A 15,603-nucleotide genomic window follows, 5' to 3' on the forward strand; every position below is an offset into this window, starting at 1 on the left:
ATGCTTTTGATTTTACTTCTCGTATCTCTTGCGTTCATATTCCAGTAACATTACTCTGTCCCAGGTGTTAAGAGGTTAATGGTTCAACTAGTACGGAGATAAAGTTAAGATTCGTGTTAGGAAATTGATTTCTACACTCTATTTTTTATAACTTACACTCTTTTTTTTGTCTTTATTTGATATGAATTTACTTTATTGCCTTTTAATGTGTAAAAAAGTGAACTTATAAATGGTAAAAAGATAAATTCACATGAATAAAAACAAAAAAATATATACTCCATATGTAATAGAAAGAGAGTGTATAAGTCAATTTCTTTTTTGTTAATGAGTTTAGTTGAAATTGAATATATACATTTTATTCTTGACACATGAAAAATACAAAATACTGTATCAGTAGTAATGATTAGTGAAAGGCCTGCAACAGATATGAGTGGAACTGCACCGCCAAATAGAGCAACGTGTTTTTCCCATCTCTCTGTATCTTTGTATCTATCAATATACTGTATCTCTTGACGTTAACCCTTGTTTGTCTATTCTGCTGATCTATCTCTATCTTCCATAAATGCATGAGTCCAAGCTCCTAGGATTAGTTCAGTTGGTTAATGATTTATTCTTTACATAATTGATCAGGGTTTTGTTTTCAAGGTCAAACCGTGAGAAATTTTTTTTTGTGAATTCTTTAATATCGACATGATTGGCCTATCTTTGACCGAATCAGTATAAGAATTAGTTGAAATTAACATAAACTGGCTGAGACATTTCGACCGTCAAAAAAAAAAAAATGCATGGGTCCATACCATTGCATACATCCCTCACCTCTCTGCACTTTGCTGTACTCCTTGTTTCTTGGCTTTTTGGACACACAGTTTCTTGCTTTTTGGTGGGTCTTCCGATATGGGTGTGTGCTTTAATTACCAAGACCCATTTCAGCCTCATAATCTTGTGGGTGGAGTGAAATAGAGAGAAAAGAAAGAGACAAGAGGTCTTGATTCTTCATGGGGTCTGAAACTCTATAGTCCCTTGGGTTTTGGGTTCTTGATTGAACATACCACTTTTCCCCTCATGCAAAGGAAAACAACCCCAACTTTTTGTGGGTTTGAGGAAAGCCGGGGTTGTGCATGATTCCTTTACAGCTTTCCCACCTTGTTTCCCCTTTTCTTTTTACGATTGTGAAATTGACCGCCTCAACAAAGGTAAGAAGATTAAAATAACAATATTTGATGCACTTTTACATTTTTCAAGCTATTTAACACATAAAAAATTGTGGGTTTTTAATGAGCTGTTACTAGCATTTTCCTTCTTAATCTTACGAGTAAACAGCCTCATTTAAGTGCTGTTTGATGGCGTTCCATTCGTATGTACTGTCTGAGGGAGAAAGGAAAACCAATTATCTTTTGAACTTTGCACTTCATTTGCTTGTTTTGGGTCCTCTGACGAAATCTGCGCTTAGTGTCCATCGCTATGGAATCGAGCCAATTTGTCTCTTGATTTGAATAGTGCGAAAGATTCTAAGAAGTTGTCAATGCAAAATCGTTGGTCAGAATATTGGGTTCTTTTTTCTTGACACATAGCAGCTGGGTGAAGGAAGTTGCGTTGCAGAGAAAGGGTTCTTTGTCGGGTGGTTTCTAGGTTGGTTACATTTCTCATGTTTGCCTCTTGCTCTTTTGTCAAATGTCATTTTTAGTTTTGATTCAAATATATGTGATTCCGTATCTTGTATTTCCAAAGTGATATTGCTGACCCCTGACTCCGCTAGACGGTGGTTATTATCTTTCTTAGCTTGTAATGTTGGCGATTGTGTAAGCTTTTTCTCATAGCTGAATGTGTGGGCCACTTGCTTGGAACTCGACTAATCCCTATCTGAGTCTGAAGTTGGTGAGGTTAATGACCGAGTAAACTTTTAGGCTCCGGTTACTCCAAGAGTGTTTTTTCACTTGGCGGCGGGAGTCAAACAAGCTTGGTCCTGATTTGTGTACCCAGTTGTTCTAGCTAGCCATGGTTTCAGGTCCACTGCATCCTACATTGAACAAGTTCTATTTATTGCAATGCATATCCAACTGTGATAGGGGTGGGTTTTGGTCCTTTTGGAAGACTGTAATTAACTTATCTGTTTTGTTTTAGTGTTTTTAGCTTTTCTTGTGACAAAAATCTCCTAATGTACACACCCAATGATTGCCGCAGTGGTTCGGGCGGATGCCCAGACTTTGAGAGTACTCTTCAAGGTCTGAGATTCGATTCCCTACCAGGTGAGTACACTGCAGTAAGTGGGGGCCGTGACTTGTGTGGCTATGCTAACTCTCTGGAGGTTTGGGTTGCGCAATTGGGTCCATATAATAGCTTGGTTGCAGGATTGTTCCTCCGTTACCAAGAAGAAAAAAAATCTCCTAACGTAAAGTAGAATTTTTTTTATGATGTGGCCTTTTGAGATCCTTTAATTTAATGGAAGATCCTTTAGTTTTCCCCTTTTACCCTTCAATTGGAATCTTAATTGTGTTTGGATTGTGTTTTGAAAAGTTTTTTGAAAAATAGTAGGAATAATAAGTGGAGAGAGATAGAGAGAAAAATAGTGGAAGTAGAGAGAATCTAGGAGGAATCTAGGAGGAATTTTTTGAAAAATTCTTTTTGAGAAGAGAAGAGAACAAGAAGGTACTTTTGAGGTTTTCATACCCTGCTTACTGGGTGTTACCTTGTTTCAAAATGCCAGTGTCACGTCATTCTGGAGTGAATGAACATGTGTTCTGTTGAAAATTTCTGTTTGCAAACAAGTTTCCTAATAAGGGTATATCCTGTGTTGGCTTTTAATGTAACATGGACAAGGAAACATGAGAGTTGGTGCTCAAGATAGATGCATAATGTTTTTTACCAAATTGCCCATGTTTAAGTAAAGTTTTTCCACAAACATGGTTGCTGCTTTTCTCTCTGAGCATGAATTTCCTAGTTTATGACAGCAAGTTGAAAAGCATTAGAAGATGCTTACTAATCTTGATTCCTTAGTCACTTTTCTCCCTTTATAATTTCAGAACGAGTTCCATTGACTTCAAAAGGCATAATTGACATATCAATTTGGACGGAAGTTTGGACGGTTTAAATACGTTATTCTACAAAGATGTTTTTGATATCATGCTATACTACCGGAACTAGTCGATCGTGATTTATTCTGAAGTTTCTTCATCATTTTCTTGACCTTTCTTAAGTGTTGCGATTTTTCGTACTTAATCATTTTGGTGATTCTGAAGTCTACTTTTGTAGGTGCAAAATTGGTGTTATATGCAGATCAAAATGTAAAGCCTTGAAAACAATTTAGAGGTTGCTTACACCCAAAGCTTTTGATTCCTCCATTTCGCATAACATGACCGAGAATGAAGCACTCAACGCGACAATGGGTATGGGATATCACAACTACAGTGTTATCGATGGGGAGTTCTCCCACGCGACCTCAGTTTCCCTTCCTCAGTCCAACTCACTTGTTTTGAATAACCAAAACTATGTAATGGCTGATTTCCCTGTGCTTTTGCAAGGCCAGCCCATGAACAATCTCCCTAGTGGTTACATGACATCGAATCCCATTGACCTTGTTCATCCCGATGCATTGATTCTTAGTGATAAGCCCATTGAAATGAACAAGATTACAGATCCTTCACTGAGAAGTTCCCGACCAATTAGTAACACAGACGATGATCAAGAGCAATTCCTTGGTGGAATTGTAAATCCTCTGGAGCTTTTGGAAGGTTCTAGTTCAAAAAATCACTTCTCAGACTCCTTAAAGTTTGCATTCGCAACTTCTGTGAACTGTGGATACGACGGAATACTTGGCAGTATCAACAACGAATGGGATTTCGACAAGTTTCTTCCTTATTCAGACACTGCTGTGGAATTTTCGGAGAGAGAAGAGTTTCATCCACTTCAATTAGTAGGAAATGGTACTCCCAATTGTTGGACTCCATCAGACACTGCTAATTTGACCTTAGATAATTCTTCTGGCTCCTCAAAATCTAGTAATGAGCTTTGTCTAAGTCTTGCCACGTTCAAGCCTTCTGTAATTCATAGAACTAGTATTCAAGATAACTGCTCAGAAATAGGCTGTTCTGGTGTTACTCACAGTCGTTCTGATCAAAAGCACTTTGGCTCAGAAATGTCTTGCAACAGCAATGGTTCTCATAGACCGGTCCAACATTTGGAGTTTTTATCTGAATCTAGATATCTTCGTGTAATTCAAGAAATACTTGCAGAAATTGCGAGCTGTTCATTCTCTGCAACTTGCCTTTCTGATAGAGGCTATGCACTGATGAGTTCTGATGGAGATGGTAAATGTGAAGTTCAAAATGACCTTGGCTTACAACAATCGGAAGTTGAAACGAAGAAAAAACAGTTATTGGCTCTCCTTCAAATGGTATGTTGATGTAGCTGCTTTTGTTTTTCGATCAGAAACTTGTTATTTGGTTTTCCATGCAGCCAGTATGGGAAACTGATTCTTAATTGTTGGTAACGAAAATGATTTTTTGGACTCTATTGTCCGAACATGATAAAATTGGAGCTTTTTGTTGCTTGGATTATGTTTAAAGATTTGCATGCTTGTATGTAAGAGTTCTTATTTGGCAATCTGTAGCCAGTTTTTTAAGTCATATGAATATTGTAATTCCTAACATCTCTGCAGATTGTTTAATACTAATTTCTCTCGAGTAAAGACCTACTTGATCAAGTTGACCTGATTCAACAATCTTGGTTATGTTTAGTTTATGCCGGAACCAAGCTGGACATGCATTTTTTCTTGCTAATAGCCATAATTTTTGATTCGTTTCCTTCTAGTCCCACTGACCCGTTGTGGTATTTGTTTTTGCGTCAATATTTGTTATCTTAAGTGGGTATATCACAACATAATAATATGTTGCTGAATGGTTTTTCAATCTCAATTTTACGGAACTCAGGTTGATGAGCAATACACCCGATGCTTGGACGAAATTCACTCAGTAATATCCTTATTTCATGCTGCAACTGAGTTGGATCCCCACATACATGCCTGTTTTGCCTTACAAACAGTTTCCTCCTTTTATAAGAACCTGAGGGAGAGGATTAGCAATCAAATCCTCGCAATCGGGGGATATTTCAACACAGGAGGCACTAGGGAAGAAGATCAAGAGAGATCGTTTGAGATGTCTTTCGTTCAGAAGCAATGGGCTCTTCAGCAGCTACGGAGAAAAGATCATCCATTATGGAGGCCCCAGAGAGGCTTGCCTGAAAGATCTGTCTCAGTTTTGCGAACATGGATGTTTCAGAATTTTCTTCATCCGTAAGTTACCAAACTAAAACATTGTGGAAGTTAATGTTTTCGATTGTAGATTGACAATACGTACCCCGTCATTTTCTTCTTTTTCGATGATGTTAATTGCCTTTATTTTCCTTCTTTTGGAGTTCCATTATTCGAAATTTTATTAGCTTACTATCATGACTAAGAAAGTTGGCTCATTGACTAGCAACAAATTTCTAGTATGGAGAACATGAGATCCTGGGCTTATTATTACGGTCAGATAGACTGTCTGAGTGAGGAATTTTGTGGATTTCAGGTATCCTAAAGATGCAGAGAAGCATTTGCTTGCAGTGAAAAGTGGCTTGACAAAGAGCCAGGTACATAAACTCTAGCTTTACTGGATGGTATTTGCAGTATTTGAGGTGCATCTTTACATGCTTTCCATTACTGGCAAAATAGGTTTCAATCGTAGTTCATACGCTTCTGGTTTTGTATTTTTCTCCTTCGCTGCAAGAATTTTTTCAAAGAATCATAAATGTTCTGAAGGAGAAATAGAAACTACAAAGTGTTCAATTTTTGTCAGAACCTTGAGTTACGCTCGAGTTTGAACCCACGTATATGCAAAATTCCCATCGATTTTTTTCAACTCATTTATTGGCGTCTCATTTCCCTGAGTGGGTTATGATCCAGGTATCCAATTGGTTTATAAATGCTCGAGTTCGACTCTGGAAGCCAATGATTGATGAAATGTACGCAGAGATGAGTAGAAGAAAAGGGAGAACGATCGATGAAGAAACAGACACCAGTCATAGAAGTCAGTTGAGCATCGACCGTCGAAGATTTTGTATGAATTGACAGTCGGAAAATAAAGTCCGACAAAATGAAAATAGGAGCAAATGTTATTTGAACGTCAAATTGGTGGAAGTAGTACATGTTCTAAACATGGTTAAAACTGTATATACTCCTACGCGTTTGTCTCAATTAGAGGTAAAATCCGGTAACTATTGTTATTCGCCGCGAGTATTTCATGCAATATTGGATATCAAAACGAAACTTGAATTCCATGGTAGTGTACAATGCGAATGCTTACGTTACAGTTGGTTCTTTCTTCATTCACAAACAAATAATATTCCCCTCAGTTATCCTGTCTCGCCCATACGCCAAATGATTGGAGACCATAAGGGGGTTCTGTTGGACTCTTCATAATGCATGAACCACCCTAATCGCTTGCATTATCACGTAAATTCCAAGTAAAGCAAAATGAAAGGGATTGAGACCATATATACAGATAGATAGTATTTGTTGGCTTTTTTATTTTTTTATTTTATAGGCATTTGTTGGCTAACTTATCAGAAGTATCTACTGCCCCCATTCTTATTTTCCTGCCCTAACCAACAATACAAAAAGGCTTACATCTTCCGCTAATATAACTTTCTTGCCTATTTCCATCCCATCCCATCCCATAGTTGGGAATTTTTCGTCCATGCGCCACAGTGGTAGTGGGGCATCATGCCCCCATAAATAATCCTTTAGATTGAAAAATAGATAAGTCTCGGCCATTAGATCAAAACCAGTCACAAAAACGAGATGGTTTTATGATTTTCTAAAAAAAAAATCAATTTTACTTACTAGTGACCACACGAACTGACTTAGCATAACATTACTAATTTACTATGATCACACTTACCACAATGTATGGCCAAACTATGCACACACATTAAACACAATATGCGGTCACACTTACTATGAATGGAATTTGAACCAATGATTGAGATTGAAAAAGAGAGATCCAACGGTTGAGGGAAAATGGAGGCATGGATGTACAAATAAATCAAACTTAACGGGAAAAATGTAACCAACAGATAAACCATAGCCTCAAATCTTATTAATATCGTTCTTTTGCCAACATAAATAGTGATTTATTTCGAGGATGTACAAATAACTTCGGCCCCCAACTAACATTCATGATGTACAAATGAAAGAATTTCCATCTCTCCTTCTACACATTTCCTTTTTACCGCTCTCTTATTATCTACAAATCCTCCAGCAATTTCCTTCTTTACAATGCCCATCCAATCAAGCAAAATACATTTAATGTTTCTTGAAACATAGATTACAAAATTCTTGATCCTACCTTTAAGATCTTCTTTCAAACCTGAACCGACATTCGCGTTTTTATCGGTTTTAACTTCAAGCCCATGCTCTCTGGTGAGAAAAGCTCCGGCGAAATGGATGTCGGGCTCAATGGGCTTCTTGGGCTGACGTTGAACTGAGAGGGCCGGTAGAAGCCAAATCCCATGAGGAAGTATTCCAATGGTATCAACATGGCATGGGGCTGCTCCTCCGTCACTATTGATCCACATGCCTGAACCTGTAGAAACACATACAACACTCGTCACTAAGCAAAAATCTCAGAAAACGCTCCTCCGCCATAAAGGTTGTGTTAGGATCTAAAAACTTGTGGAGGGAAAATAAAATGGAGGAAAGAGACAAGTAGAAGCCAAATCATGTTGTCTTTATTGATTGGGCAAGGAAATTGAGTATATAACTTAATCTGCCAAAAATCAAAATTCGTGTTTATTTACATATTATGTATCTATGAATACTGGATCCAAACACAGACTAAGGTAAACAGTGCATAACCAGATTGTAGATGCCTCTAGTGCATACCTCAACTAACGCACTGAATCTTCTATCTAGCTTTGAAGTCATGTGTAGAGCCTCTGAATGGAAAGGAGAGTTCTCCCCAACAATAATTAGAGACCGGCACTTTAGTCTCTTGAGTCCTTCAGTAATGTCCGGTCTCCTGCCAAACAAAAGAACGCCCAAACCGAAACTTGTTGGTAAGTTAACTGTATACACACCTTCCAATTTTTTCCGTCTCATTTAGTATAAGGATAAAGCTAAGCAGAAAAATTCCTCACGATGCTCATATGAGACTATGGAGAGTAATATTCTGGATTTTGGCAGTGACACTCCAGATTTTTCGACCCAATGTCCAAATATACCAGAACAATCATGCCAACCCTCTCCCTCCCACTCTCTCTCTTGCAATTTTTTGCTCTTGTTTAAATTGAAATTAAATAACTTCCATGGAGACGGATGTTACCCATTAATAGCTTCAAGAAACTGCAAAACATTTGGACCCTGCCTTTCATCCAGTAGCTGCAAATATAAGATTCAAAGCAGAAATCAGACAAGTGCCGACCTTTCTCTGACTAGCGAATACAGCTTTCCACATTTCTCAAGCAGCATATAGAAAACTAGAGGGGAGGGGAGCTGAAATACTCACTCTTCTGCATGCTTGAACTATATCTGATTCTGGTACTTGCAAACTACCACGAACTTCCTAAAATATCATATAAAATCCAATCAACCCCTGTGGAAAAAAAAATTCCGGAGATTTTGTCATTAACTGGACACAGAACAATACCTTGCTGAAGTACCGCATCAGCAATAAATCCTTCACCAAACTACACATGCCATAGAAGTAAATTAAATTTGACATCACCTGCAAAGATGTGCTATATTAGGCAAGAATGGCATTTTACCAACATAATGACCAAAATGTTAAGAGAGGAAACCTTATTGTACAGCCATTCTGTCCATGATGGTGCTTTGCATAGAGGAGAGATGAGTATCAGACCAAGAGTACGTTGTGTATATTTCATCTGTGACCAAGTTTGTATAATAATCAAGTCAACAACCTCCCAAAGAAGGAAATTGCCGGAAGTAGAAAAGAAAAAAATTAGGCAGTCTACATAAGATTCATCTTACCGCAAATAAAGTTAAGATGTAAGCTCCAGCAGTCACCCCCATACACATCACTGCACCGAGTCTACAAAAGAAAATCAAACAGCAATTACAACAAACATCAGGTTGTTTCCATTTATACACCGAAAGATAAACTGATTGTCGAAAGATGAGGAAAAGGCTAAAGCTGTTTCTCGTCGTACAATAGGTACGTGTCAATCTAAACATTCTCCAGACAAAACCCACAGCCAGAGGCCTACTTGCTGACAGCATACAACCATATAAAATAAAATAAAAATACCTGAAATACTACAGAAAGGTGTAACACAACAATTACCCAAAATAGTCGAGAACCTCTGCAATCTGATCTGCTAAGTCTTCCGCGGATAGCACCGGGTCATCAGGATTAAGTATAGCCGCACCCAACTGCAATAGCACTTGAAGAAAGTACCATATGAGAAACAATGTGGATAATAGAATTGCGAATTTTGCAGATACAAAAAGAAGCGAAAAAGAAGGAAAGAATTATCAGCACACCCCCAATTAGCAGTCAAGTATCAAGTTAACAGACCTCATGCCCAGGAGGACTTATATGGTAGATGCAGAAGTTGTGGAGCAGCAAGGAAAATGCTTCTGGACAAAAGAATAACCCTTGAAAGCAGGACATATCTGCTCAAAGGACGAGAAGTTAGTACGACTGTACAAGCACAGGATGCTTTAGGTGAAGATCATGGTGACAGGAAAGCAAACTCCAACTAGACAAACATTCAAATTTCTTTTGGGTGACAAACAGAAGTCCTTAATTTCTTTAAAATATGTTTTTTTTTTAATCATCTTCTTTAAAATATGTTTTAACCTCCCAAATATTTGGACAGTTTGGTCAATCAACTCAATCTCCTTTGAATAATACGACAAATATGATACTAGCACAAACATTGTACAAAATGCAAAATCATTTTTGGACAACCATTTCACCAAAAAAGTAGGAACTCTTACGACTCTTATCACATTTCAAACAGATTACTGATGAATAACACGTTGGGCAGCAGCAAAAGAATACACAGCACTATCAGCGTCGATTGGGTCAAAGATTGAAGTTTCTAACAACTGATAAGCATAGCATTTAATGTGCTTACGATTCAATGCTAAATCTGGATAAGTAACAAGAGCTGGCTTATCCGGATCTCCACAGACAAGAACAGATACGAGACCACAGCCAGTTTTTACGAGGTACTCCTGAAAGAAGATAAGAAAATGCAAATAATCACACAAATAACCTTCTGCACAGCAAAGAAAATAATCAAAATGGAACATAAATCACATATCAGAAGTCCTAATTCACAGGAGCTAATATACCAGAAAAATTTGACACAGTATAAGTGTATGCTATCCAATAAAAAGCTAAACCTTCCGTTATATCTTTCGAGATTCCGTAACTTTACAAAAACCTGAAGGCATGCCCAAGTCAAGCATATTTTTTTCTGAATGTATTCTGCATCCATAAAGATATCATTATTATAGCTTACTATTCCACTTAAAACAGCTCATTGACTTCTGTAAAAGGATTAATTACCAGATAGAAATTAGTTATTGACTTGTAGTCCACTTTGATTCAATAAGGAAAAAAGACTAAAATTGCACGCTTTCATGACATCAGTAGTACTTGCAAGAACTCCACATTAAAAATGATCACTGAGCACTACGCAACACATCCAAGACAGTCATACACCCTCCCAGCCAATGTTTTAAAAGTCGCTCGGCGTTCGTCGCTCGGTCGACCACCTTCGAGCTTCGAGACCTATTAATCGCCGATTAATCGGCTTGTAGCAATTAGTCGGGTTTTTATTTATTTATATATAAATACTCCCCAATGACAACTCTTATAAAAATTGAACATTCATCTATCAATTCATCAACATCAATTGTTTTTCAAATATGACATAGAAATCTCTCCTTTACAGAAAACTATTAACATGATTATAATACCAGCTGGTACTGGGTATGGGCCGTTCATTTATTAGTCACTTACCAATTATAATAACTTTATTTACATACACCAAACAATACTACACTTCGTGTTAAGATTTAATAAAAAAAATATTACTACATTTTGTTTTCAAAATCACTAACGTGTCAATATGAGTATGGGCTTTTCAAAAAAAAAAAAAAAAAACTAATGTTCGAGGTCGGTGGAGAAGTGGAGTGAGAGGAGATCTCGAATTTGAGAGAGAGAGAGAGAGAGGGGGGGGCGATAGGCGGCTCAGAGATCTCGTGTTTCAGGGTTTCACAGAAATATGACAGGTGACTCCGAGATCGATCAATCGATGAGTGGGTGTTGAACAAGCCCTAAAAACTGTGATTCGAAGCCCTTAAACTGGTATGAATATATATCAGTTACACCCCTTGATTTTCCAAAATTATAGATTTTACCCCTATTAATCGCCGAATAGCCGACTAATCGCTCATTAACCAATTAATCGACTAATCTCAGCTAGACGCCAACCGACTAATCACCGGTTAATCACCGACTAACTCCGATTAACCTCTTGACCTACTAATTCAACCGACTAGGCATTGATCTAATTGGTTAGGTTAGGCCAAATTTCCGATTAATCGGCGATTAAATCCTTCTTTTAGAACACTGCTCCTAGCCCAACAATACAAGAGTCCAGACACGACACCAAAATCAAATTGCAACAAGACCAATATGTAGAACATTAATTGAAGTCAAGACTAGGATATAACAAGCAAAAAACATAATCTAACTACCTCATTCCACTAAAATGTTCAAATACACGCATTTCGAATAAAAGACGCCCATATTTGCATATTTTCACTCAGCTATTACTTTAATTCAATGGCCATCCATTTCAGCTATGAACTGCAAAACCTTCATAATGCATAGCAGCATAAACACACAAAATATGCATATGCATACCCGTACCAAGAGAATAGTATCTTATATCTATCGGTTATGCTATTGACAGCCCATTTACAAGGCAAGAAGAATAAATTAAAAAAAAACATAGTTTCCGATGCACTTTTACACTTTTCAAGACATTTTTTGCCTTTTTCCTTGCCGTATTGACAGCCCAATGAGTTGTTATTAGCATAAAATAAATGAAACAATCAACCAACGTTTATCAAATGGCTATCACGTTAAACTTCCAATAATGAAACAATAAACCAACGTTATTATTGATCACTAAAAGAGTAAATGAAGCTGCAACAGAATAATGCTGCAGAAGTAAGTTCATCCTACCTACCAAATACATAATGAATCACCAATAAAATCAATAACACTGAATTTTCCATTCCTCTGCATTCATTATTCAATCAAAATCAACCAAATGGCTCTCTAATCTCAAAAAAAGAAATTGTTTTTAAAAAAAAAACAAAACAAAACTTCAAAATGAAATTCGTATAAGCCAAATGTAGCTCGAGAAGTAGTGTAGTACATTTCTATCAAACTCTGTAAAACACTAACCTTTCGGCCAAGAGAGATTGCTTCCACATCAATGGAAACAGAATCGCTTGAATCCGCCATAACCTCTCTCTCTCTCCCCCTTAAAAACTCGCTTTCTCGCTCCTAAAAACTCGCTACCACCTGAGAAGCATTGGATTTGGCTCCCATTGAATTAAATACGAATCCACGCCTCTCTCTCTCTCTCTCTTCTCTCTTCTCTCTCTATAGATGTGGAGACATATAGGTACAGGGAACATATATCGGTCTCTCGCTCTATATAGTGATCTGTTTGTTTCTGTGTCCCTGTCTCTCTCTAAGTTAACTCGCGGTTAAGAGTATAAAGACCCCACAAGGCCACCGACGCTCGTCTCCTGAAGCTCACGAGCGGCCCGGTAGACCCGTACTTAACAACAGCTAACTTGTGACTCTGGTTAAATTGACCAGAGTTAAATACCGACAGAATTGTGATAATAAAATACTAATACCGACAGAATTATGATAACGAAATGACGAAAATGGCCTTGTCACTGTGGATTATGACAGATGTACTCCAATTACACTAGTTAGGCTAGGCCCCGTTTCAGAACACCTTTTCAAAAAATAATTATTTATTTCACATTTTCAAACTCAAAAATAATGTAAATGAAAAATATTTTCTCAATTTTTTTTGCACCGTATTAAAGATTCCAGTGTGATCTATCAAATAAGATCCATATTAATAGAAAAATAATTTGCGTAAACACATGATTTTTAAGCTTGAAATTGCCTTTTTAAAAAATAAGTACTTATTTTCCTTTCCGGAACGGAGCCTAAATTCTGCTTAGATTTTTGAGTTTTTTTTTTTGTTTTGTTTTTATTTAAAAAAAATTTATGTTTGTTAGTTTTGTACCTAACTCTTGTGATTATTGGTTTATCTCATCAAGACGAATCGAAAAAGTGAAAAAAAAAAAGGACATTTACTCAAATATGTTTTGAAATATATCTAAGAAAAGTCCTAAAAATCCGTTTTTTCGCATTTTGGCTTTTTGGACTTTATTTTGGATATTTTAAAAAATATATGGATTAAAGTCATAATTTTTTATTTTTTCGATTCGTCTTGACGACTAGAATCAATAATCCATTAAAAGTTGGATACAAAACTAACAAATGCAATTTTTTTTGAATAAGAACAAAACAAGAAAAAAACCCTTACCACAACTTAGCCTTAGGACTAGGATGTGCTTGGATATAGCAATAATCTTTTTAAAAGAAATGGCTATTCGATTTTTAGTTTAATTTTTCATTAAGTTTTTTGAGTTGAAAGTATCAAACTATGGACTGATAATTAAAAAAAGGCCACCTAAAAAATTTAAAGGTTGTTTTTTCTTTCAAATTTTTGTCATCTTAAATAATAATAAAAAATTTATGTTTTCGATCGGTCATTATTTTCCACTTTTAAAATTTTTGTTCAACAAGACGTGTGATTAACCTCATAAAATGACGCAAACCTCGCAAAGATTAAAAAGGAAGAGTACTAAATAGACATGGCCATTATTAATACTGAATGATTTCTTCCAAACACATCTTAGGCAGCTATTTTTAATTTCTTCAATAAATGCACTCTTGAACTTCAGCTTTTTACTTTTTTACCAATATCCAATATAAAAGCTGACAAATAGGTAATTCCAAAAGAGTGTTTTGTATCTCTCTTAAAAAGAAAAGAAATAGTTAGCTTTTAGCTAAGACAAGGTATATTATATAAGCAAGAAAAAAAAAAGGGGGTATATTATATAACATTTGTCGGGTTTAAGGTTTCAAATTAATGAGCTGAAATCATGTCATATCAAAAGGCATAAAATCAGAAGTTGGGTGTACTTGATTTTCTCCCTATGTTCCATACTTGGTGGAAGTTGAAATATGTTTACAAGATAATTAAAATGTTGTTTGATGAATCCGAAACCGCAACTTGAAAGCTAATAAGAAATACTAAAAACTGAATGTTAAATTTTTTAAGTTGGAAAACTGTTGATGAAAAGTGAAAACCTTAAGAGCTGAGTTAAAACAATTGATACAAAGATAAAATGGATTTTTGTTAAATTATTTGTGATTGTTTTCATTTAGTTTTACTAACGGAGCAACGGATATCAGGAGGAGGTGGTGGTAGTGACTGCATGTGGTGGTGGTGGGGGTAAAGATAGTGGTGGGCACGTGCGACAATGGTTGTGGTACATGGCGTAGTACTAACGGGACGGGGGTGGGGGAGTTTGGGTGGTGGTAGTAGCGACGACGGTGGTGACGATAGTGGCAAAGATGTAGTAAAGGAGCTAGGTAAAGTAAAACTAGGTAAAGTAAAACTATCAACAAGATTTTGAAAGGATCAAAAATATTAAATTATTAACTTTATTACATGCAAGTATCAACAAGATTTTGAAAGGATCAAAAATATTAAATTATTAACTTTATTACATGCAAGTACTAATTAAAGTATACGTAGATAAAATGATAGAGATTAATTACGTACACAAAAGCTAGCTTGAAAGTGTCGTCGACGCTGACTATTTATAATCATTGTCTTCGTCATTAATGATTTATTTTTTGCTTATTAAAGAATCAAGCCACATTCTTTTTGCCGAAAATCTATCTTAAAAACTACTAGATTGAAATAATGTAGCTAGCTAGCTAGTTTGATATAACAACTCTGGAATGTGATATATAACAACTCTGGAATGAATGAATTGAATAGCAAAAGCTTGTCAATATGGGATCTTGTTATTGTTAGATTGGTTTTGACCGTGAGCTAGCTTTTTGAAGTAAAACCATAAAAAATGTCTCGTTCCCGAGCTCAAAAATATGATTCTGACCGTTAACTTCATAAAACTCAACGGATGAAACAATATTGGAATAAATCAAATTGATTTGACATAATTAAGCACATGAATGAACCATGCAAATAAGATGTGGCTATCTAGTTGTACCCCAGTGACTCCCCTTTAACCCCTACTACTATTTTTTGTATACAATATTTGCAACAAAAAAGGAACCAAATTATCTTACACAGTGACTGAATTAACGATGTTTGGTCAACTTAATTTTTTAATATCATTATTCTTGATCTATGCCTTGGTGATTTTTTTTCCCCGATGGGAGGCTATGCCTCGAT

The 15,603-nt window shown here is 36.3% G+C and overlaps 2 protein-coding genes across 5 annotated transcripts; one reads left to right on the forward strand and one right to left on the reverse strand.

Moving 5' to 3' along the window:
- Positions 1-839: 839 nt before the first annotated feature.
- LOC131306720 (homeobox protein ATH1-like) lies at positions 840-6,307 on the forward strand. Of its 4 annotated transcripts, XM_058333137.1 has the most exons (6): positions 840-1,629; positions 3,250-4,390; positions 4,926-4,967; positions 5,055-5,287; positions 5,562-5,622; positions 5,936-6,307. In XM_058333137.1, the coding sequence occupies exons 2-6, from the start codon at positions 3,350-3,352 to the stop codon at positions 6,098-6,100; spliced, it is 1,542 nt and encodes a 513-aa protein (XP_058189120.1). In that variant the 5' UTR covers positions 840-1,629; positions 3,250-3,349; the 3' UTR covers positions 6,101-6,307. The 4 variants fall into 4 exon arrangements, with proteins under 4 accessions (XP_058189120.1, XP_058189117.1, XP_058189118.1 ...); XM_058333134.1 differs by having other exon boundaries at positions 4,926-5,287; XM_058333135.1 differs by having other exon boundaries at positions 842-2,490; positions 2,644-4,390; positions 4,926-5,287.
- Positions 6,308-7,097: 790 nt separating this feature from the next.
- On the reverse strand, positions 7,098-12,825 carry LOC131306721 (protein NDL2-like). Its single transcript, XM_058333138.1, has 11 exons — positions 12,486-12,825; positions 10,135-10,234; positions 9,570-9,667; positions 9,336-9,424; positions 9,023-9,083; positions 8,830-8,916; positions 8,679-8,756; positions 8,538-8,594; positions 8,355-8,410; positions 7,916-8,051; positions 7,098-7,616 (listed from the first exon to the last, which is right to left on the reverse strand). The coding sequence occupies exons 1-11, from the start codon at positions 12,543-12,545 to the stop codon at positions 7,395-7,397; spliced, it is 1,044 nt and encodes a 347-aa protein (XP_058189121.1). The 5' UTR covers positions 12,546-12,825; the 3' UTR covers positions 7,098-7,394.
- Positions 12,826-15,603: the final 2,778 nt, after the last annotated feature.

This window comes from Rhododendron vialii, chromosome 11a (assembly GCF_030253575.1).
Source record: "Rhododendron vialii isolate Sample 1 chromosome 11a, ASM3025357v1".
Taxonomy (NCBI): Eukaryota; Viridiplantae; Streptophyta; class Magnoliopsida; order Ericales; family Ericaceae; genus Rhododendron; species Rhododendron vialii.